At 31.3% G+C, this 20095-nt stretch overlaps 1 protein-coding gene across 1 annotated transcript; it reads left to right on the forward strand.

Annotated features, from left to right (window-relative positions):
• The first annotated feature begins 12027 nt into the window (after positions 1 to 12027).
• LOC120249695 (UDP-N-acetylglucosamine diphosphorylase 1-like) lies at positions 12028 to 19946 on the forward strand. Its single transcript, XM_039258292.1, has 15 exons — positions 12028 to 12263; positions 12664 to 12718; positions 12830 to 12981; positions 14064 to 14103; positions 15038 to 15127; positions 15203 to 15315; positions 15380 to 15454; positions 16247 to 16286; positions 16409 to 16491; positions 16569 to 16646; positions 17610 to 17753; positions 18264 to 18331; positions 18967 to 19081; positions 19207 to 19363; positions 19524 to 19946. The coding sequence occupies exons 1-15, from the start codon at positions 12099 to 12101 to the stop codon at positions 19619 to 19621; spliced, it is 1473 nt and encodes a 490-aa protein (XP_039114226.1). The 5' UTR covers positions 12028 to 12098; the 3' UTR covers positions 19622 to 19946.
• Positions 19947 to 20095: the final 149 nt, after the last annotated feature.

The raw sequence follows: 20095 nt of genomic DNA on the forward strand, positions 1-20095 counted from the left end.
GGTGCACAGATTTAATGTCACGTATGTATGTCCTTGTTTTTGAGATTTGGATGTGAAGGTTGTTGGCTTTCATTTTTTCTTTTATTTATTTTTGGTTGGCAATTTGATTTGAATTGTTTGTTAATATACACACACGTGGGAGTGTACCGCAGGGACACTCCTAGATTTGAATTCTAGGTAAGTTCTACAGTTATCGTTAGATATGAATCTAACAGTCACTATTTATTTATATACAGTATACAATAGTAGTTAACAATATCACACAATAATAAGTGATTGTGTAATAATAATTAATAGTAATTTTTATGTACCCCACCCTTACAAATAGCAACAACTTGATTATGATTTAACAGGTGCTATCAAATGTCTCTATATTTTGAAAAGCTAAATACGTACATAGAAAACATAGGCTCTCTCTATATATATACGAAATATATTGGATAAACCAAGCAAAATGTATTAAGAATATATCTACGGAAGGTATAGATGGAGAAATGTAATACATAAGAGATAATAACAAAAAAACATAACTAAAAAAAGGTTAATAGAAATGAGTATCACTGAGCAACGAGAGATAGTTAGGTAATTATATAAGATATAAGAGATGAGGAAGAGTGGTATCGAACCTTTAATCAATGATTGGCTATTGGATTATCTACCAACATCCATTTAATCAGTTGAGGTCTCAGAAACTTTCAGATCTCTCCTCAATTATGGACTGCTCTCCCCATCTCTCGAAAGAAGTGTACAAGAAATTAAGACTTTGTTTGAGACCACTGCAGTCTCTAAGCTTCATTTTCTCTAAATTTTAAATTTTTTGTCATTACTATATCAATTAATTAAGAGTATTATTATATGCATTCAAATTTCTATTGTGGGTTATTTTTATTAAATAACAATCAGTTAAAAGAAAGAAAAATTTGACTCTTTGGAATAATATATAAATAAACAAAATTAAGCTTTTTTTCAAATGAAAAGGAAAATAAAGATTTGTTAGAAAAAATTTTGCAAATAAATTATTTTATAAGACATCTCGGTAGAAAAAAATATTATCGCACCCTAATTAAAAAGATATGAGCTTTATATAATTATTTTTAAATTGTGTTTACCCAAATTAAGACAAAACAAAAACTTAACATATAATGTACAATTGAGGAATACAACAAAGATTTTGAAATTCATGAGTTCATTGTTTATTAGACAACCATTTATTAATTATATTATTCATATGTTGCCAAATGCTTGTAATGTGGCTATTGACCAATATGAATTGTCACTTCTATTAAAAATGACTACAATGTGTCCTTTCCTCCCAAGATATCATATGCCCAAATAAGGACCTACCTACTATCTTCAATATAAACTATAGTACATATATAAAAAAAAATTAACAACAAGAAGAAAGAAAACATTAAAATGGAACTTAAAAGTACAGTGAAAGAGGCAAAACACAAGAGATGAAATCTTATCTCTTTGGCTAGCTTGAAGAACATGTGAAAAGGCTCTAATGGAGAACTAGATAGGCTTGAAAAGATGAATGAATAGTATGGAAACCAATGTGTGGTTTTACCGAAAAGAGAGCCTTTTTTGGTCCTTTTCAATAATGTGAAACATGAGACATTTTTATTTATTTATTTATTTATTTAAGCATTATAAACAGAGACCAAGGTGTTGGCTTTATCCTATATATAATATAATGTGTTATCATAAATAAATTAATTAATTACGAGTGGTTTTTATCTTCAGTTTTTTGTTTTTTATCCATCAGCCAAATTTACCATAAGACAACTCCACTCCCCAACCCCAACATCTTGTCTTTTTTTTTAAAAAAAAAAAAACTTAAGATATTTTGTTTTAAAATATGTTCAAGAAACACATTCTACCTAGGGTTGGTATTAAATATTGTTAAACTTATGCAATTAATTTGTTAATTTTGTAAATTATCAGTATTCTAAATACGGTGTGGTTGTGGATGTGGAGTTAACACGTGGGTGTCCTGTGAATTTTTAGATAATTTTATAAAATATAATTTAACATATCTCTATTTTCAAAATAATAATAATAGTAATAATAATAATAATAGTAACAAAACCACTAACATCTACAGTGATATAAATTTAATTATTAATAAATATTTTTGTCACTAATAATTTATTTATAAATGGTACTGTAACATGTCTAAAAAAATAACTGCTTTAATATAGGAGCTATCATGCCATAAAGTAAATAGTAAATATATTTAATAACAAAATTTATTATGTAAAATATTTGTGTTAAAAATTGTTTGAAAGAGGTATTGTGATAATAACCTAATAATTAATTTATTAGATATTTGATTCTCATAAAAAAAAAGTTGAGAGATCTAAAATATTAAAATTAAAGTGTAATAAAATATGTATATTTGAGGTGGTTTATCTACATTGTTTTTTTAAACAAAAACAACTAAACTTTTTTTTAACTATTTATTTAATGCTGGTAAAAAAGATTTTTTTCTCATTTAGTGGAAATGAATTAAAAAAAAACCATATTGTTTAAACAATTTCATTCATCTTTGCTTCTGAGAAATATATATTTAGAGCACTCTAAAGTGAAGGTTATCGTTTTTTAATTCATTTTAATCTTGAAATGATACAATTTTTTTAACAACTAAATAATGTATTTATATAAATTTTAATTTAAAAATACAAACAACCACCCATGAAATGTGGTAGCTAGTATTTCATTCCCCACTATTTCAAACATTGAACAAAATGAGGTAGGTACTTTACAATAATTTTATAAAATCTTAAATTCTTTAATATATATGACAAATAAATTTTTTAAAAAATATTATTGATAAAATAATTGTTACTATTTATAAAGGTAAATTTTAATCTTAAAATACATCTAAAATGAATTAAATCAAAACTTGACATGCGTAAAAAAAAATTTCTTCTAACCAAATATTTAAAAAATTCTTTTAATTACACATTTTTATCTTCCAACCAAAAGTTTTTTGAAATAAAATTTTCTAAATGGGTCTGATGGTTTTCCTCATATATAATAATAATATCTACCAGAGTATTCTCATTTTTTATATTTGTCTTATTTTAGAAATCTTCTTTTGTCTTTTTTACTTGTTTATTTAAAAAAATTTAAAGCATTAAATATTATTTTTTTGAATTCATCTATTATATTTAATATAATTTTTACAAATTTTAATAAATTATATTTAATTACATATTTCTTAAAATATATTTTAAATAATGATGAATTTTTAAAAAATTGATATAATTTTTTAAATTTTAAATTTTCATATAATTTAGTTAAAATCAACAAGTAATAAAAAAAAAGGAAAGAATATTAGCAAAAGCAAATGTGATAATATTGTAGATAACCACAAAGAAAGGTGTCCTAGGCACTAAGGCATAATCTGTTCTACTTTTCAAAGATGGTGGCAAGAAGAGGAGTTGAGTGAGAGCTAGTGAGTTATAAAGAGAGAGAGAGAGAGAGAGAGAGAGAGTACTTTGACATTGATATGTGGGTACAAAGTCAGAGTGTTGCAGATATCTATGAATCCTTAAAGACTTTCTTGGTCTTTCTTACTACTTGATGCCCTTCATTGTTCAAACACCCTCCCAACATCTCATAGGACAATCATAATGGGACACCCCCACACCACTTCTTCATTATATCATCATATGGATAGGTTTCAGCCACCCCTTCTTCCTTTTCCTACACCACTTAACATCTCCCAAAATTATTTAAAAAAATAAAATCAAATAAATAAAATCTATGAGGGATAGCTTAAGGATTCAATTGGTATTATAAAAAAAAAATTTCTCAAGGTCAAATCAATGATCATCCTAGATACTGACTAATTTTGAAAAATAAATCTTCTCTCAATCTTGTGTTCTCTTTAATGTTTTCTCTATGTTTTATGTAATTTTTTATTTTAACAAGATCATAATTTATCCAATTATTCATATATATATATGATAGAAAAAATAGATGTTTTGGCAGCAAGTTATGAATGGTTGTTGTCCATCCAAAACAAAGAGAAAAGCATTCATGTACTCATGAACAAAGATAGACCCAAAAGTGTTTGATGGTTTGGTGTAAACCTAATAAAAATGAGAAACATATCAATCAATATGGAGCTAAAATAACATAAATTTGGTAGCAATAATGGAGATGCAAGAGACTAGTGCAACCATGGCACTTAGCTTCTTTTAGCCAAACTTAACTTGGCCTATCATTTATGTTTGCAAGGACCAAACTCTATTGTCTCTATGCTATTTTAAATTTTCTTTAACTCTAATATAGTAACATATCAAATCAATTGCCACAATCTCATTTTTCCCCACAAATATATAAAATATAATTTTGCATTCCTCCTACCAATTTTATTTTAATACAATAATTTAATTAAGTATCATTATTATTATTATATAAATTAATTGAATGATTAGTGAATGAGAGGCTCATGTGGGCGTGACTGAGCTTGGTCACGAGACGCGAGTTGAAAGCGATCGAGCCCAACAAACAGCTCTTTGGGCTTCGCGTTATTGCGTCGCTTTGTAACTTGATTCGAGCCACATCTTTTTTTTAATATATATATATATATTTATATTATAATTAAAATTTAATTTATTGTATCTAATTAAATTAAATAAAATAAAATCATGTAGTATGTCTCTATCTCACTAATTTGGGGAATTGAGATGCTTGGGATTTTGCAATGAGGCCACGTCATCATTTAGTGAATGCAATGTACTCTAATTCCTTGGGAAATGGGCTCCACTTTTTTTAAATTTTTTTTTTAATTACTTGAATATGTGTCTTGTTTGTTGTTTGGTGAGAGTTTTGGATTGAGTGTTTGATTCCTTTGGACTTGCAAGATTTAAATTTAATTAGAAAGCATTTAATAAAAAGGGAAAAAAAAAGAAGACAAGTTTATATTGGTCATTGCTCCAATAAAGGGGGAGGGAGCATTTTAAGAGATCTTCTGCAAAACCTGCAGCTTCTTGCCAGAGATGAAGACCATGAAGCTACACACAAAATTAAATTAAATTAACCATTATTCTCTGTCATAGGTACCTCTGATTTGTACGTGATAATAGCTAAGTAATACAGTACAGTATTATTAGTTGAATTTTAATATAAATGCTTGCATTATTTTATAATTAATATTTTTTTAATGTTTAATAAAAATTGTATGTTATTGGGATATGTTTATATTAAGCTATCTTCATCAAATTATTTTAATGAATGATAATTTTTTTTTATTATATTAGAGCTAGTAAAATTTTTGTACCTTAATCTTTTAAAGACAAAATTTATAAAATTATGTTGAATTTTTTTTTTAAACCATATTTTTATCATACTTACAAAATAAATAGATGGCAACAAAACATATTACGCTGTATTTAAAATTTTTGGATATATGAAAACCTCCAACATTAAAAGACATGAAGGATGAGAATGAGATCCAAAATGATGACACATATGAATGCAAAGTCATAGTCTCTCTACACACAAGGTCTGAGCACATGAATGGATCAACTTTGAATGCTCTCTGAGCATTCCAAGGTAGCAAACTTTGAGGTTATAAACTTACAATACCACCATGAAATAAGTTTCTCATTAATACTCCTAACTATAATATTCCAGTGCCATTTATCTAAAAATTCATTAAGAAACAATCATATTACCATAATATTTGTATATATATATATATAGATGTCATGCATTAAATTAAATGGAATAAAGAGGGAAGTAAGAAGGACAAGGATAACATGTGTTTGAGGGGGGGTGTACCCACAAGTTTAGTCAGGCAAGAAGGCAGGGAGCCCATAATGGGACTGGCATCCCAAATGCCCAGAGGACACTCAGGTGCTCTGCTCCTTTTATATACCACTTGCCTCCACCCAAGAGACCATCATCTTCTCACCATCTCCTGTCTCCTTTTTCCTTTTTTTTTTTTATTAATTATATTTTACCATCATCTTATATTAATAAATAACTATAAAATTAAATCTTCAGTAGTTGTGACAACGGAATGTGTGTTTGTTTGTGTGGGATGTATACTTGCTGACTGATAAAGAAAGAAAGCAAAGATAAGATGAGATGATATATTGAATAAATAAAAGCCTGCATGTTTGAACTGTTAGAGTGTGTCAAGTCATGTCATTGGGGAGTTGTGGCTTTTGTTCTCTTATTTAAGTCCATGTTATACATATATATATATAAGTAGTAGTAATAGTAATAGTAGAAGAAATAAGTAGTCAAGGAGCATGAGTGACCATGCAATGCAAAGAGAGAAGGTGAGGACTCATTCAGTGGTGGTGGGGCTGGACTATACTACTGGAAAATGAGATCCCAATCACTGAAAAACAACATTTGATAATCCCCATATACCATACTTGTCCTCTCAATATATATATATATATGTATAGAGAATTATATGAAATAAATAATTACTACAGCTTTATTCCGGTGCAGATGTTGGGTGGATGACACTTGTCATTTCATATCAATAATCAATGTGTGTTGGAACTTGGGCATTCAATTCAATTCAATTCATTCGTTAGACCATCCAATCTGAAATCATTTTACTGTTTTTGATTCTTATGTTTTTCATGGGATTCAGTTTGACGCCGTTGATGTGATAATACATTCAGAAACAGAGTGCTGAATGAAAGAATAAAGGAAAACAGAGGAACCTTGTTTGAAACACACAATTTTCTCTCATCATAATAATAACATAATAAAAATAATTTAATAATATTTATTAAAATTAATTTTGTGAAATAATGTTTGGAGGAATCTGGTATGATTGTTAGTTGAAAGCATGGCTCACTTGCTCTGTTTTCTGATGAACTACATGTGCCTCCCTCTGTCACATCTCTTCTCTTCTTTTAACATCTCTCTCTCTCTCTCTCTCTCTCTCTCACTCTTAGTTTGTGTAAAAGGAAATTGGAAAAGTGAGTGAGGGGAAGTATCATATCAATCTTTTTAATTTTTTTTTAAAATATATATATATATATGTTTGAAATTTTCTTTCATTTATTATGTTTATAATATTGTTATTTTCCTCATTAAAAAAAAAATTAAGAAAAAAACAGGGGAGATGCAATGAACAATGCACACTGCACAATGAAGCAAGAGAGCATAGTGAAGATTTGGAATTACATGGATGGGGAAAAAGAGAGAGATGATTTGTTTCCAAGAGATGTCCCTTTCTGAAGAAACAAAAAGGAAGCTGTTGATATTTGTGGTTGTTTAACCACAAGGCAACCAAGAAGAGTCCCATGTTGTAACTCTATATTCAAAAAGTTATCTTTTCCCCCTTTTTTTAATTTATACATATACAGGGACCAGTGTATTGTTGTGTTGGTTCTTCTTGTATGGGGAAAATCAAAACAAATGGGATCTAGCCTGCTGCTATCTTTCTTTCTATCCATCTATCTATCTATTTATCCTCTCCCTACTACTCTGTCTTTCAATTGACCACCCTTTTTCTGTCTTTCTTTCTCTCTCCCTCAAAACTTTTTTCCAGATGGTCCCCTTCAGTCACTTCCCTCTCTCACTTTTCATTTCACAAAAATCACTTTTGTTTCTTTGATAATAATATTAATTAATGCTCCTTCCCAGATGACATTATAAGTTTCAGACAGGGGAGTTTATACAATCAGGCAGTTTTACAAGAGTATATCTGCAAACTAATTAGTTTACCTTTTATGGGTCATACCTGCAACTCCTGCTGTAGGAAAAGGGTTCATAGACTACACCAATTTTGCAACTGAATGGACCCAATAATACTTCATTATCAACTAAATTTGAATACAAATTTGATGCATAATTGGGCATGTTCTGGGACCTCCCTTAGTTTGCAGTTTATGAAAGGTGGCAGTGCATTATTGACATCCTTTCTATCAAACATTGTCCCAAACTCCACAAAAACAGTACTCTTGTGTGTCATGATAAGGACCATGCTTTCTGATTAGAAAGACAATCTGGTTGTCAAATAGTTCCTCTCTGTCAGTATGAAACAGAGCAAGAGAGAGAAACACACACACTTAACTTTACTGTAATTAATCACTCTCATTTAGTTAACTACAGTAATAATTCAGAATTAAAAAAATATTGTTCATTTTAATTATTTCAATGAAGAAGACAGAAGAAGATCTTGCAATCTAATCAGATATCTGAATTCTGATTTGGGTGGAGTTCAATAATGGTTGATAGAGAAAAATAAATAAAATAAAAATAAAATTGACAAATGAAAACAAAGGGATTTGAAGTGCCTTGTAACTTTGCAGGAGAAAGGGAAGCAGCCACCAGCTCTTCAGATACCTATCATTGTACAATCCCATTCAACATTGGTCCCTCTCTTGTCTCCTTTTTCTATGCATCATTGTTCAAATTATCATATATATTTTATTTTAAACCTTTTTTTTAAATTATTAACAGCTTTATAAATGCAATTAGATCTTTATTGTTGAATTAAATGCAGGTATTAATAAATTTTTTTATGAAAAAAAAAGGAAAAGGAAGTGGGGTGTGGTGTTAGATCTGAGTGTCCTTTGTGTCTGCAGTTATAATCTTAGGAATCTTGGAGAGAGTACTCAATGTATTATAATTTCAACTCTAAATTATAATTATAATTTGACTGTTTAATTAACCTCAAAATTACTATAAATTTTTTTTTTGGTTGTTTGTTTGTCTATCTATTTTCTTAACTTTCAACTAAAGATGCAGGAGAACAATGATTATTAATGATGTGCTGAATTAGTATTGATTTGTGATGGATTGTTATATTTATTTTATTTATAAAAAAATCTTTTAAATAGTTACTTTATTTTTTTACACAATTCATGGGTACCCATTTATTGATGGGATGGGCTTCATATACTTTGGGCTAAAGGCCCATTTCATTGTTTGTATACTTTGGGCTAAAGCCTATTAATTATTGTTGTTATTATTAAAAGTGAAGGATGGCTAGAACCCTAGTACAACAAAGACCATCAAGAATTGTAGCATTGATTTTCATTATGGAAATGTTTTCATTTAGTCAGACATGACTACAAAAATATTGAATAATGACAGCAAAAAACAGCTTGCAGAATCATTGAATCCATTCATCATTTTATTAAATTTTAGATGTACAAAATTTAATTAATTAATTATCATCTCATCAATTCCCAAGAAATAGAATGAAGATAACACATCCACATCGAACAATTGATTGGAATGATATGTTACAACAACCAAATGGAAAAAAAAACTATTTGTGTTGGTACCTGGTCTATTTATTATCATTTTTTTCATCTTGTCGTCACTCTAAATTCTAGTGGTCATTAATTACACAGTATAATAATAATAATAATAATAATGATAATGATGATGCTAAATGATAAACTAGTAAACAAAATGAAACTGTGGTCGCTTTAAAACTAAAGTTTTCTTATTGCCACTTTTAGGACAATGATAAACATTAAAATAATGATCCAACTATAATTATTTTTTACTCTTATCTAAGATATTTTTTTGATAACTGTTGTCAAAGCGTTAAGCTAAACTAAGTTTGATTTTTTACTATTTTAATCAAACCCAAACCAAGTTTGACTTTACTTTCACCGAACTCAAGCCAAGCTCGAAGCTACTTTAAGTTTTATGAAATTTTGAGGTTCATGTCTAATTCGTTAGCTTGATAAAACTTGGTCATTTTTTTTCATAAATAATAATAATAATAATATTATTATTATTATTATTTAATAAAAGTATATATATATATATATAGGTTCCTTTAGAGTGAAGCCTATTTAATCAAAGTATCAAAGTATCAAAGTTGAAGCTCTAAACTCCAAAAGGATTTTGATTTGGATTCTTGATCAAAGGCACTCTTCATGTGGCCAAACTCAACCACTTTAGGTAATGTATTGTTATTTGTTAGTAGTTTAGTTGTCCTTTTCCTAATTTATAAACAACACGAACTCACTCATTGCTTAAGTTACACACCACCCTTTTTTTATTTATCGAAGGTATTTTCAAATTTTTCATTTGGTTTTTCGTATTCAATTAAATTTAGATGGATTTTTTTTTTTGGATTAATTTTTAATATACTTTTTATAATGACCCCAGTTTCCAAATTATTTATTTCCATAAAAAATGGCACTCTTTTTTGAAGTTTTGAGCTAGTTTCAGCTTTAATTTTCAAACTATTTATTATTTTTAAAATGTCAAGTATTTTCTATTATTTTCCTTATAAGCTATTTTTAAACAATTTTAAAATTTAAAATGTGCAACAATGTTTGTCGTTTTAATTAATAATTAATTAATAATAATAATAATAATTTTTAAAAATGAATTAGTTTTTTTAAATATCTTTCTACGAAAAGATGGAAAAAAGCTCAAAAGCTTTTTTTCTTTTTTCTTTTTTTGTATGTGTGTGTGATGGGATGGCTGTAGGGTCCTAGGATCATTATGATAAATAAAATGGCTTTGAAACTATTATATAAATAAATTAAAAAAGGAGTTAAATATATATAAAACTGTATAAATTCAACCACAAGTTATTTTAGAACACACTCATCTTATAATAACTGAAAATTCTCGTTAATATGTAGAGGATCACTAATAATTCTCGTTAATATGTAGAGGATCAATTTTGTTTAGATTAGTGATAGTAAGTTTTTTTTTTTAACTAATAGATCACGTCCTCATTTAATGGAGTGTGGAGTGTTAAAAAGACAGACAGGTACAGAGATGCCCAGTCACTCAATTACGATAGCTTAGCACTCTTGTGTTATACAATTTAAATATTCAATTTTAATGTTAGCGATAGTAATTTAGCAACATCACATGAAGCTTAAAAATGATTGATATAAATTTCTAATATCAGTGGTTGTTATTATTATTATTATGAAACACAATTCTGATGTAGATTACCAGAAAAAACCTCAATAATTTGACCAAATAGCAGGGTAAAGGTTTTAAGGGGGTATCATACCATGGTCATTTTTTATTTTGAATATCGAACTTTAATTTATATCATTTTGATTACTCAATTTTAATTTGTGTTCACCAAGAGGGTATTAATGGGATTCCGGAGAGAATTTGATAACATTTACGTCGAATTTACTATGTTAATGCCAATTCATTGTGTCACTTAAATACACGGGCATGACATGCCATCAATGAAAGCCACATGGCTACTCTTCTTAACATGATACATGTCATGTCAACCATGTGAATTAGTCAATAAGAATAACTATGTGATTTCTTTGATGATGTGGCATATCCACGTTTGTAGATGACTCATGAACTGGATATTGCCATTGCAAATTCAGCCTATATGTCATTAAATTCTCCCCAAAATCTCTTTGGTACTCTCCGATGAACACAGATTAAAAATGGATGATCAAAATGATACAAAATTGAAGTTAGCACTTAAAATAAAAAAATTACTATAGCACGAGACACCCAAAAAATTTACCCCTAAACGGCGGCATTGTTAAATTATATTACTATGGACATTTTGTAATTTTATAGACAGTGGGGTTGTTTTTGTATAAAGCTCCATTTTCTGTGAAATTTATGAAGACCCCCAGTCGAAAATCGAAACTAGTCATGGTATTCCAAGATCTTACATTGATGTCAATTGTAAAATATCAAGGGTTTTTTCATAAGAGGTCAATTCTGATACAATTTTTTAAAAACGTTGAAAATAATAACATTACCCAATAATATAAAGATCATCAAATCCATGATATATACGAAAATGCCATCATTGTCATTTATATTTAGTAAGATTAGCCCGCTAACAAATCACGTGTTAGCCACGTGATTCATGATTCGCCCACGCCGACAACGTTCCCGGTTCATCACCGGTCATTGTCAGCCATTGGATGTCGATCCAACGAACCTGGAGTGCGGAGGGCAGTATCGGCAGATTGGGCACTTAATTCACATTGTATAATAAGAAGGGGTCTTTTGGTCTTTTCGCTGAATTTCCATCTTTGCTTAGCACTCGGGATTCCTCTCACTCTCGCTCGTTTTGTAGCAGCTCTCGTGGTGTGACTTGTGAGAGAGAACGAGAGAGAGAGAGAGAGACGATGAGGGAGATGGTGGTTGGATCGGAGGGAGGGGGAAGGGAGGCAGCGGTGGCGCCACCGCCGGCGTTGCTGGAGAGGCTGAAGGATTATGGCCAGGAGGGCGTCTTTGCCCTCTGGGATGAGCTATCCGCGGAGGAACGTGATCTTCTCGTCAAGGACATTGAGGTCGCCTCTTTCTTTCTTTTTCTTTTTTTTTTCTATGAATTTGATGCTTATTTTCTTGGATCTCTACATGATCTGGTTTCCGTTTTGTTTTTCTTGATTTTTTTAAGCTTCATATGGAATGCGATTGATTGGTGATCCCTAGATTCATGTTTTCTTTTTGTTGCAACTCCTTTTGTGCTTTTTCTCTATGAGGTTGTTTTGAGTTGTGTGAAATTCGAGCAGAGAGATGCATTTCAATGGTGAATTGTTCTCAGATTTTATTCGAAGGACATGATTTATGGTCGCATTTATTTATTTCTTTTGCTATTCCATATGATTTGAGTGCTGGGTTTGTTTGGAATGGAAGGTAGTCGTTGGTTAAATCAATACTAATTGATTATTAATGACTGTTGCATTTCAGAGCCTGGATCTTGCCAGAATTGATCGGATCATACGATGTTCCCTTGGTTCTCAAGGTGGCTTTATTTTCATCTTAGTTCATTTCTTGCTTTTGTTTCTTGTTTGAGATCTTTTTTTTTCATGGAAAGAGTATTGGTATGAGAAAATTTTGTGTTGGGATTGTAAAGGTCTTCCAGTGCCAGCAATTGAACCTGTTCCAGAAGCTAATGTTTCAACAGTAGAAGATAGATCTTCAGAGGACAGAGAGAGATGGTGGAAGAGGGGATTAAAGGCTATCTTGGAAGGGAAGTTGGCAGTTGTGCTTCTATCCGGTGGCCAGGTGTTTGTCTATTTGAATATTTTTCTATTGCAATCCTGATTATATTTGACATTGCTGCAACTTTATTTTTATTTTTATCAGATTCTCTATCCCTATAGTCATCAGATTGGTAGATAATTCTTTTCATGGGAACTATATTGGACGTAATAACCTTTTTTCGCTGAGAATGAAAAAATGAATGGTACGGTTACGTTTTATCATGATGCTGAACATTGTCTGATGCCTGTAGAACGCTATCCTTGTTCGAGAATTTTGGTTTGGCTTTAATGGAATACTCTTGCTGCTTCACTATATTTTGACATATAATTCTGCAATCATCTAAGACAAATGATTTGTTTTTCCTGTCTTTACGAATGCAGTACTCTATTTTCGATTGCTCTATCTAACAACCTTGTATCGGAAATGCCATTTTTATAAAACTTGCTAAAAAACAAAATTGTTGGCCGTACAAGTGTGCTTAGTTTGCAATTTACTGTTGCAGTGAAATAACCAATAAAACTAATTCCTGATTTGTCCGGGAAAGCGACAATGAAATTTAGTAGTCAGAGCCAATCTGTTTCCTGGACAAAACTATCAAACGACATGCGTTATCAGGAGGACATTGTGCTGGTAGGAGGAGTCTTCTTACGATGTAGCCACTTCAAGGTCCACATCGCATGGATATCTTTTTTTTTTTATATTTAAAATCAACAGTTAGTTGTCCTGCGTTCTAACCTGTCAGTATTGCCTTGTATGCGAAACTTTGAAAATACTTGCATCGTAAACTATCTTAAATACTATCTGAATGTAAGATGGATTTTAAAATTCTATCTTAAATTCCAACCTATTTAGCCAAAATAGGTCGATATGTTGAGGCCAAAAGCACAAGAAGTCTGGGAAATTCGTAATTCACTGCCATCAACTTTGTCAATGTAAATTATATGTTGCATGAAAGATCTGAATGAGCTGCAGAGCGTATTAATTTCTAATTTCCATTCAAAGGTTCTCTAGTGGTTGCATTGTGATTCAAACTGTTTGGTGAATTATTGGTGAAGAGGTTTCTATCATGCTGTTTACAGTTTGTTGTTTTAAATTGAACACAGGGTACTCGTCTTGGAAGTTCAGATCCAAAGGGATGTTTCAGTAAGTAAACATCCTGCTTAGTATACTCTGCATAACTTCTGTTGTATTTTGGCCTTCTTTATTTTTGGTATCATAGTTAGGCGAGGTAGTGATTATGCAATTCAAAATTAGTCGACAAAGTCACTTGAGGAGCACATTAGCAAACCTCTTCATAGTAGATATTTTAGGCTTCTGCTGTTTACCTGAGAAAATAATTTGTAAATTTCTGAAGTGGTTCATGTTGATTGATTACCAGAAACATGATTTCTTTGAACTAAGATTGAGTACTAGCATTCAGTTTTAAGAATACACTTTTAGTGTTTCGATAATTCTTTCTTATTGCTAAACAATAAGGAAAAATATTTTTTTTGATAGTTGCATGGATGAGAATGGATGGCATGCATTAGGTTAGCACTTTATGCATGATGATATATATTTAGAAACTAATGAAGAAACTTTCTGGTGTGCCCTCTGTGAAATCAGATTTTATAAGCAACTGTATTTTTGGGTTCTTTACTTTTAACTTTGAATCTGCATTTAAGATTGTGCTTTTTTCTTAATCAGACTCTAGTGGCTTAAGAACTTGGGTGATTAAAGGACAAATAGTCATCATGTCTAACTGACAGATGTATAGTGGTTGTAAACACTGACCAACTAGCATAATTAATTTGCATTTTGCACCTAATGGGTTAAACATCATTTAGCATAAGAATGAAGTTTGGCCTTGTGATTCAACTTACTTGTCTTTCATTAATAGCTTCAATGGAAATACTCCTGTGTTTAATAAACATTTGTCGCAACAGTTGTATCTAGAAATATAAGTTTCATAGTTTCGTTTCTGTGACACAATGATGTTTGGCATCTCTAAATAGTTTTGTTTTTATGATTTAGTTTTTTGTTTTCTTTCTTGAGATAGTTTTGGTTACATGATCTATTTTTTGTTTTCTTTCTTCAGATATTGGGTTACCATCTGGGAAATCACTTTTCCAACTTCAAGCTGAGCGGATTTTATGCATGCAACGACTTGCATCTCAATCAACTGAGGGTAGGTTTTCATTTTAAAACTTTTCTTTTGTTGAGTTAAATGCCATGGAAACCTTAACAACTTGGTTAATTATAGGCTCTTCTGGTATTGTGCCAATACATTGGTACATATTGACCAGTCCATTTACTGATGAAGCCACTCGCAAATTTTTTGAAAGTCACAAGTATTTTGGTTTGGAAGCAGATCAGGTAAAAATATGCAACCTCTCTTGAAATTTGGTTTTTCTGCAACATGACACAATTTTTATTGCAGATCACATTTTTCCAACAAGGTACTATTCCTTGTGTTTCTAGAGATGGTAGATTCATTATGGAGAGTCCATATAAGGTTGGTTCTTTATTCCAATGGCAAGCAGTTCCTAAATTTGAGAAAGATCCATCACTTTCTCTTTGCGAATATTAAATACTACCATGATGCAGACCTTCAGCATATAAATTCAAAATTGCAAGTACAACTTATAAATCTAATACTATTGATTGGCACGTGCAGACCAGCATTGGTGTATGTAAAAAGATTTAACTAATTAACAGGCAATGGCCATAAAACATGAGAATAATAGGCTGTATATGGACCAGGGTGAGCTTGAACTGATGCAAGCCAAAACTGTGCTTTCGCTCTTTATAGCTAAACTCTTACCCAAGTAGTGGCCCAAGCCTCCAAACTTTTACCAAATTTTCAGGCCAGATTTTGAGCCAAATTTATTTGATTGTCATATTTTTCATAGCCAGCCTGCCTGCCTGGTAAGCTAACTAATCCTTTCAGACTCTGTATGAGACGCACATTTTCCTCTTGATACCAGAAGCTATCTGAGTACAATATGTGATTATTTTAAGTTTGTGTCATTATATAGTGCTCCTGTACATCTATGGTAAAAAAATCCACGAGTCATGCTAAATCATTTGTGCTTTCTGACTAAACGAGGGGTTTTCACTTAAAGTATATTTTCATGTGTTATTTTTTTTCCTTCCATTCCTCAACAGTTCGTCCATCATTCTAAATCACTGATAACTATTATTGTCACAGTCTATATAATGTATGTATGCATTTTCGTTCATGATCAAGTCCTTTTGTCTTCTCTTCCATGTGGAATCACATCATCCTTTTCCTTGGTCTATCCAGGTTGCAAAAGCTCCTGATGGCAATGGAGGATTATATTCTGGTAAGACTTTGGTCTGTATGGTTCATATTCAAGATATGCATTGTCAAACTTATTCCATTAATATCATTTTTTTTATGAGTAAGATATCAAATACAATTTCAATACTTTTCCATATTTCACAGCTTTGAAATCTTCAAAATTACTTGAAGACATGGCCATGAGAGGTGTAAAATATGTGGACTGTTATGGAGTTGATAATGCTCTGGTAAGATATTTAACTGACGCAAGTTTTTAGTAAGGCATCATATCTTTTGCGTGCATTCTCTAACCTTCTGTGTCCAGGTTCGGGTTGCAGACCCAACATTCTTGGGGTATTTCATTGACAAAGGTGTGGCTGCTGCTGCAAAAGTTGTACGCAAGGTAAGACATTGTTGAATGCTTCACTTATCAATGATTTTTTATTTTTAGATCTTAGTAACAAGGCTGCAAAACGTCTAGCTTAGCTTGAATGACCCTGAGATGAGTTTTTAATTTATGCAGCCTGAGTTTCATAAGCATTCTTCCAAATTTTTGCTTGTCTAGTTGCTGCCAGTTTCTGGAATTTGAGGGGAATAACTAGCCTTATATATGTATCTTTTTCCATTGTTATTTCATCTAGTTCCTATGCATTGATTCCTTTTGCAATCTAAGTGATCTGAGTAGTAACTAATGTCGGAAATAATTTTGAACAAAATAAAAACTTGTCAATCAATTTGCAATTAAGTTAAAGGGAAACTGCAGACAAAGTGACCTTCATTTGTGAGCATGCACATGTATGCCCATATAGCAGAGGCACATCCACCGGCGTGGTTCTGCACAGTAGTTATTGTTGGTCTAATATGTTTTGTAAGAGTATCTATAATGATTTACATTGCTTGTGCTATGTTGCTTTTTGTTTTTTGGTTGCATAAATATTATATTCTGAGGTTCAAACGTTCTTATCTCTTCTTATTTAATTTGTCATATTTAGTGTAATTTAATAAGTGGTCAGTTTCAGATTTTTTATCCTGAGGTTTTTTAAAAAACTTTATTTCGTTAGAGTTTTTGTGATGAAACAAGTTGTGAAAACCATTGATAATATATTGGCTTTGAAATTCTTTTCCTTGTAAAGCCAATTTCATTATAAGAGGCTATGAGGATTGTCAGCGTAAATACTGCTCGTTCGTGGAAGAGACTGAGTGGAGGGTTTTCAGGTGGCCTTTATCAAACATGAAAAGTGGTTTTCTTTTTCTTCTTCTTAAGATTAGGCTGATCATGTAATAACTGTCACAACCGCTTTTATTATGTATATCTGCAATAGAAAATTACCAACTTTAGATGTTATGTTGTTTGCAATGAACTCAGGCTTATCCACAAGAGAAGGTTGGTGTCTTTGTCCAACATGGTAGAGGTGGGCCCCTAACTGTAATTGAGTATAGTGAGATGGATCCAACAATGGCCTGTGAGATCAATCAGATAACTGGACGTCTTCGGTATTGTTGGAGCAATGTAAGTTTTCAACTGAATTGGATTCCTTCACTATATGTAGTTTTGCTGCCTGTGTGCTGCATTGGACCAATACAATTTTTTTTTTCCTATTTTGGCTAATGTTGTTTGCTGGTCAAAATCTTCTGTTGGAAAAGTGGTCAAATCTCACTTTTAGAAGTTAAGAACAGAACTTGTAAGGCTATTGACTTTTGGTTGTGCCAGGAAACATGTTTCAAAATCTCACATGAATGATCTAATGATTACAATTACCACAGCATTATTTTCTTAACTCCAAATAATTTTCCATGCAACACTACTGCTAGCTCCCTTGAACTTTTCTCATACAATGGAATAATCACAGATGTTGATAATGCGACCATGCATGATATGCGTAGTGAACCTTATGATGTTTCATTTTCTACAAAAAAAAACTATGCTTTACATCATCTTTATTATCGACTGTTTATATCTCTCTCATTGTTGAACCTCATTCCATTGAATTTCTCTGACAATCTTTTTTGTATCTCTTAGGTTTGCTTACATATGTTCACATTGGACTTCCTCAATCAAGTTGCAAATGGCCTTGAAAAGGACAGCATGTTAGTAATCTTTCATAACTTCATCTCCATGTCAAATTCCACCATGGTAGACTGTACATATTTATCAAACATGAAGATCATTGAATAAAAACATTTCTGCAGATGCTTGAATATATCATATCTATCACAAGCATATAGATCTTCTTATAAGCTTTTATTTGGCATTTTTAATTTTGGTTGATATGCTATCTTTACTCATGTAGACCTGTAGTTCAGTGTTTTCTGCCCTTCTGAGTGTTTGGTGATTCCTTAATTACTGTTTGTACTTATGATTTATTAGGAACATTTTTTAACTTATTAATTTTTTTGCAGTGTGAGCCTTCTTGTGACAAAGTGATCTTAGATATGAAAATCTTGCCTTAGTGTCACAATTTTGACTGGAATGGCCGATTATATTTTATTCTTGATTCTTATGAGGTGACAAAAATATCAACATAATGTGGTAGGATAAATTAGTGTGTCAACTTATTGCTATGCTAATTATTATTGGCAAAAGTGGGGTGATCTATCCAAGTTTTAAGGCTCCCTCAACTTCCATCAAATTCTATTACTGTTGTGTAAAGTGCATCTTAATTGTTCAAGTTTGCAAATGTACTCCTTGTAATGTTGACACTATACTGTTGTGCAATGTACAGTTACCACCTAGCTGAAAAGAAAATTCCTTCTATCCATGGATTCACCATGGGCTGGAAGCTTGAACAGTTTGTATTTGATGCATTTCCGTATTCTTCTTCAACAGCTCTTTATGAGGTAGGCATCAGGCAAATATTACCAGATTGTTATTTCCTAGGACTGTAAAATGGTTGAGAAGGAAAAATTGCATGAATTGGAAAATCTCTGATGAGGCATTTATTGGTTGACTGATTGATCATCAGGTAATACGAGAAGAGGAATTCGCCCCTGTCAAGAATGCAAACGGTTCGAGTTATGATACTCCTGATAGTGCTCGCCTAATGGTCCTTCGCCTGCATTCTCGCTGGGTGGTTGCTGCTGGTGGCTTCTTAACACATTCAGTCCCGCTATATTTGACTGGTAATGTTTCTCTTTTTGCCTGTGCCGAAAATATCAACCAGTTTCCAGTTCATTAATAATGATTATGCTTGATAAAAAAAAAAAAAATCTGTAGCTCCATAAGGCAACCTCAAGGTACAGACTTACAACATTGATTCTGAAATATAAATTCTAACTGTAGGTGTGGAAATTTCGCCGCTTTGTTCATATTCCGGGGAAAACCTTGAAGCTATCTGCCGGGGAAGAACATTTCATGCACCCAGCGAAATTACCTTCTAGGTGGAGTAAACTCTGCCAAAACCTTAAGTCGTTTGATCTTTTTGGATCAGTTCAACTTTGGGCATAATTTTCCTTAATAGGAAATGGTGTGACCATCTGTGAGCTATATTAGCGTTATGTTATTCTGCCCATTTTAGAACAAGATGTATCTTTTTTACTTCTTTTTCCTTCTAGTTTTTGTTTTGTCATTGTCAAGTTTGTGAGTATTTAGTGTCAAGTAGAACAAAGCAACTGAATAATGTATAATGATTCCTGTACTTTCTGCAAATCATACAATTCATAATAATGATGCGAGCAATTTAGTTCTCTGCTGAGAAGTTAAAAACTATGTTCTTTACAGCTATTGAATAAAGTTATTGGCATTGCATTACTTTAATGAATGAACTCAATTATAAAATCAACGAGTGTAAATCACATGACATGTTCTAAACTTGTAAATTTTATTTGAATTATATATTTAATATACAATGTTCT

This window comes from Dioscorea cayenensis, chromosome 19 (assembly GCF_009730915.1).
Source record: "Dioscorea cayenensis subsp. rotundata cultivar TDr96_F1 chromosome 19, TDr96_F1_v2_PseudoChromosome.rev07_lg8_w22 25.fasta, whole genome shotgun sequence".
NCBI classification, from domain to species: Eukaryota; Viridiplantae; Streptophyta; class Magnoliopsida; order Dioscoreales; family Dioscoreaceae; genus Dioscorea; species Dioscorea cayenensis.

Bases quoted from the DNA above. Each gene is read 5' to 3' on its own strand.
- LOC120249695 (XM_039258292.1), top strand. From the start codon at position 12,099: ATGAGGGAGATGGTGGTTGGATCGGAGGGAGGGGGAAGGGAGGCAGCG. The intron at 16,287-16,408 runs GTAAGACTTTGG...CATATTTCACAG, and splicing joins CAATGGAGGATTATATTCTG to CTTTGAAATCTTCAAAATTA. The intron at 18,332-18,966 runs GTTAGTAATCTT...TGCAATGTACAG, and splicing joins GGCCTTGAAAAGGACAGCAT to TTACCACCTAGCTGAAAAGA.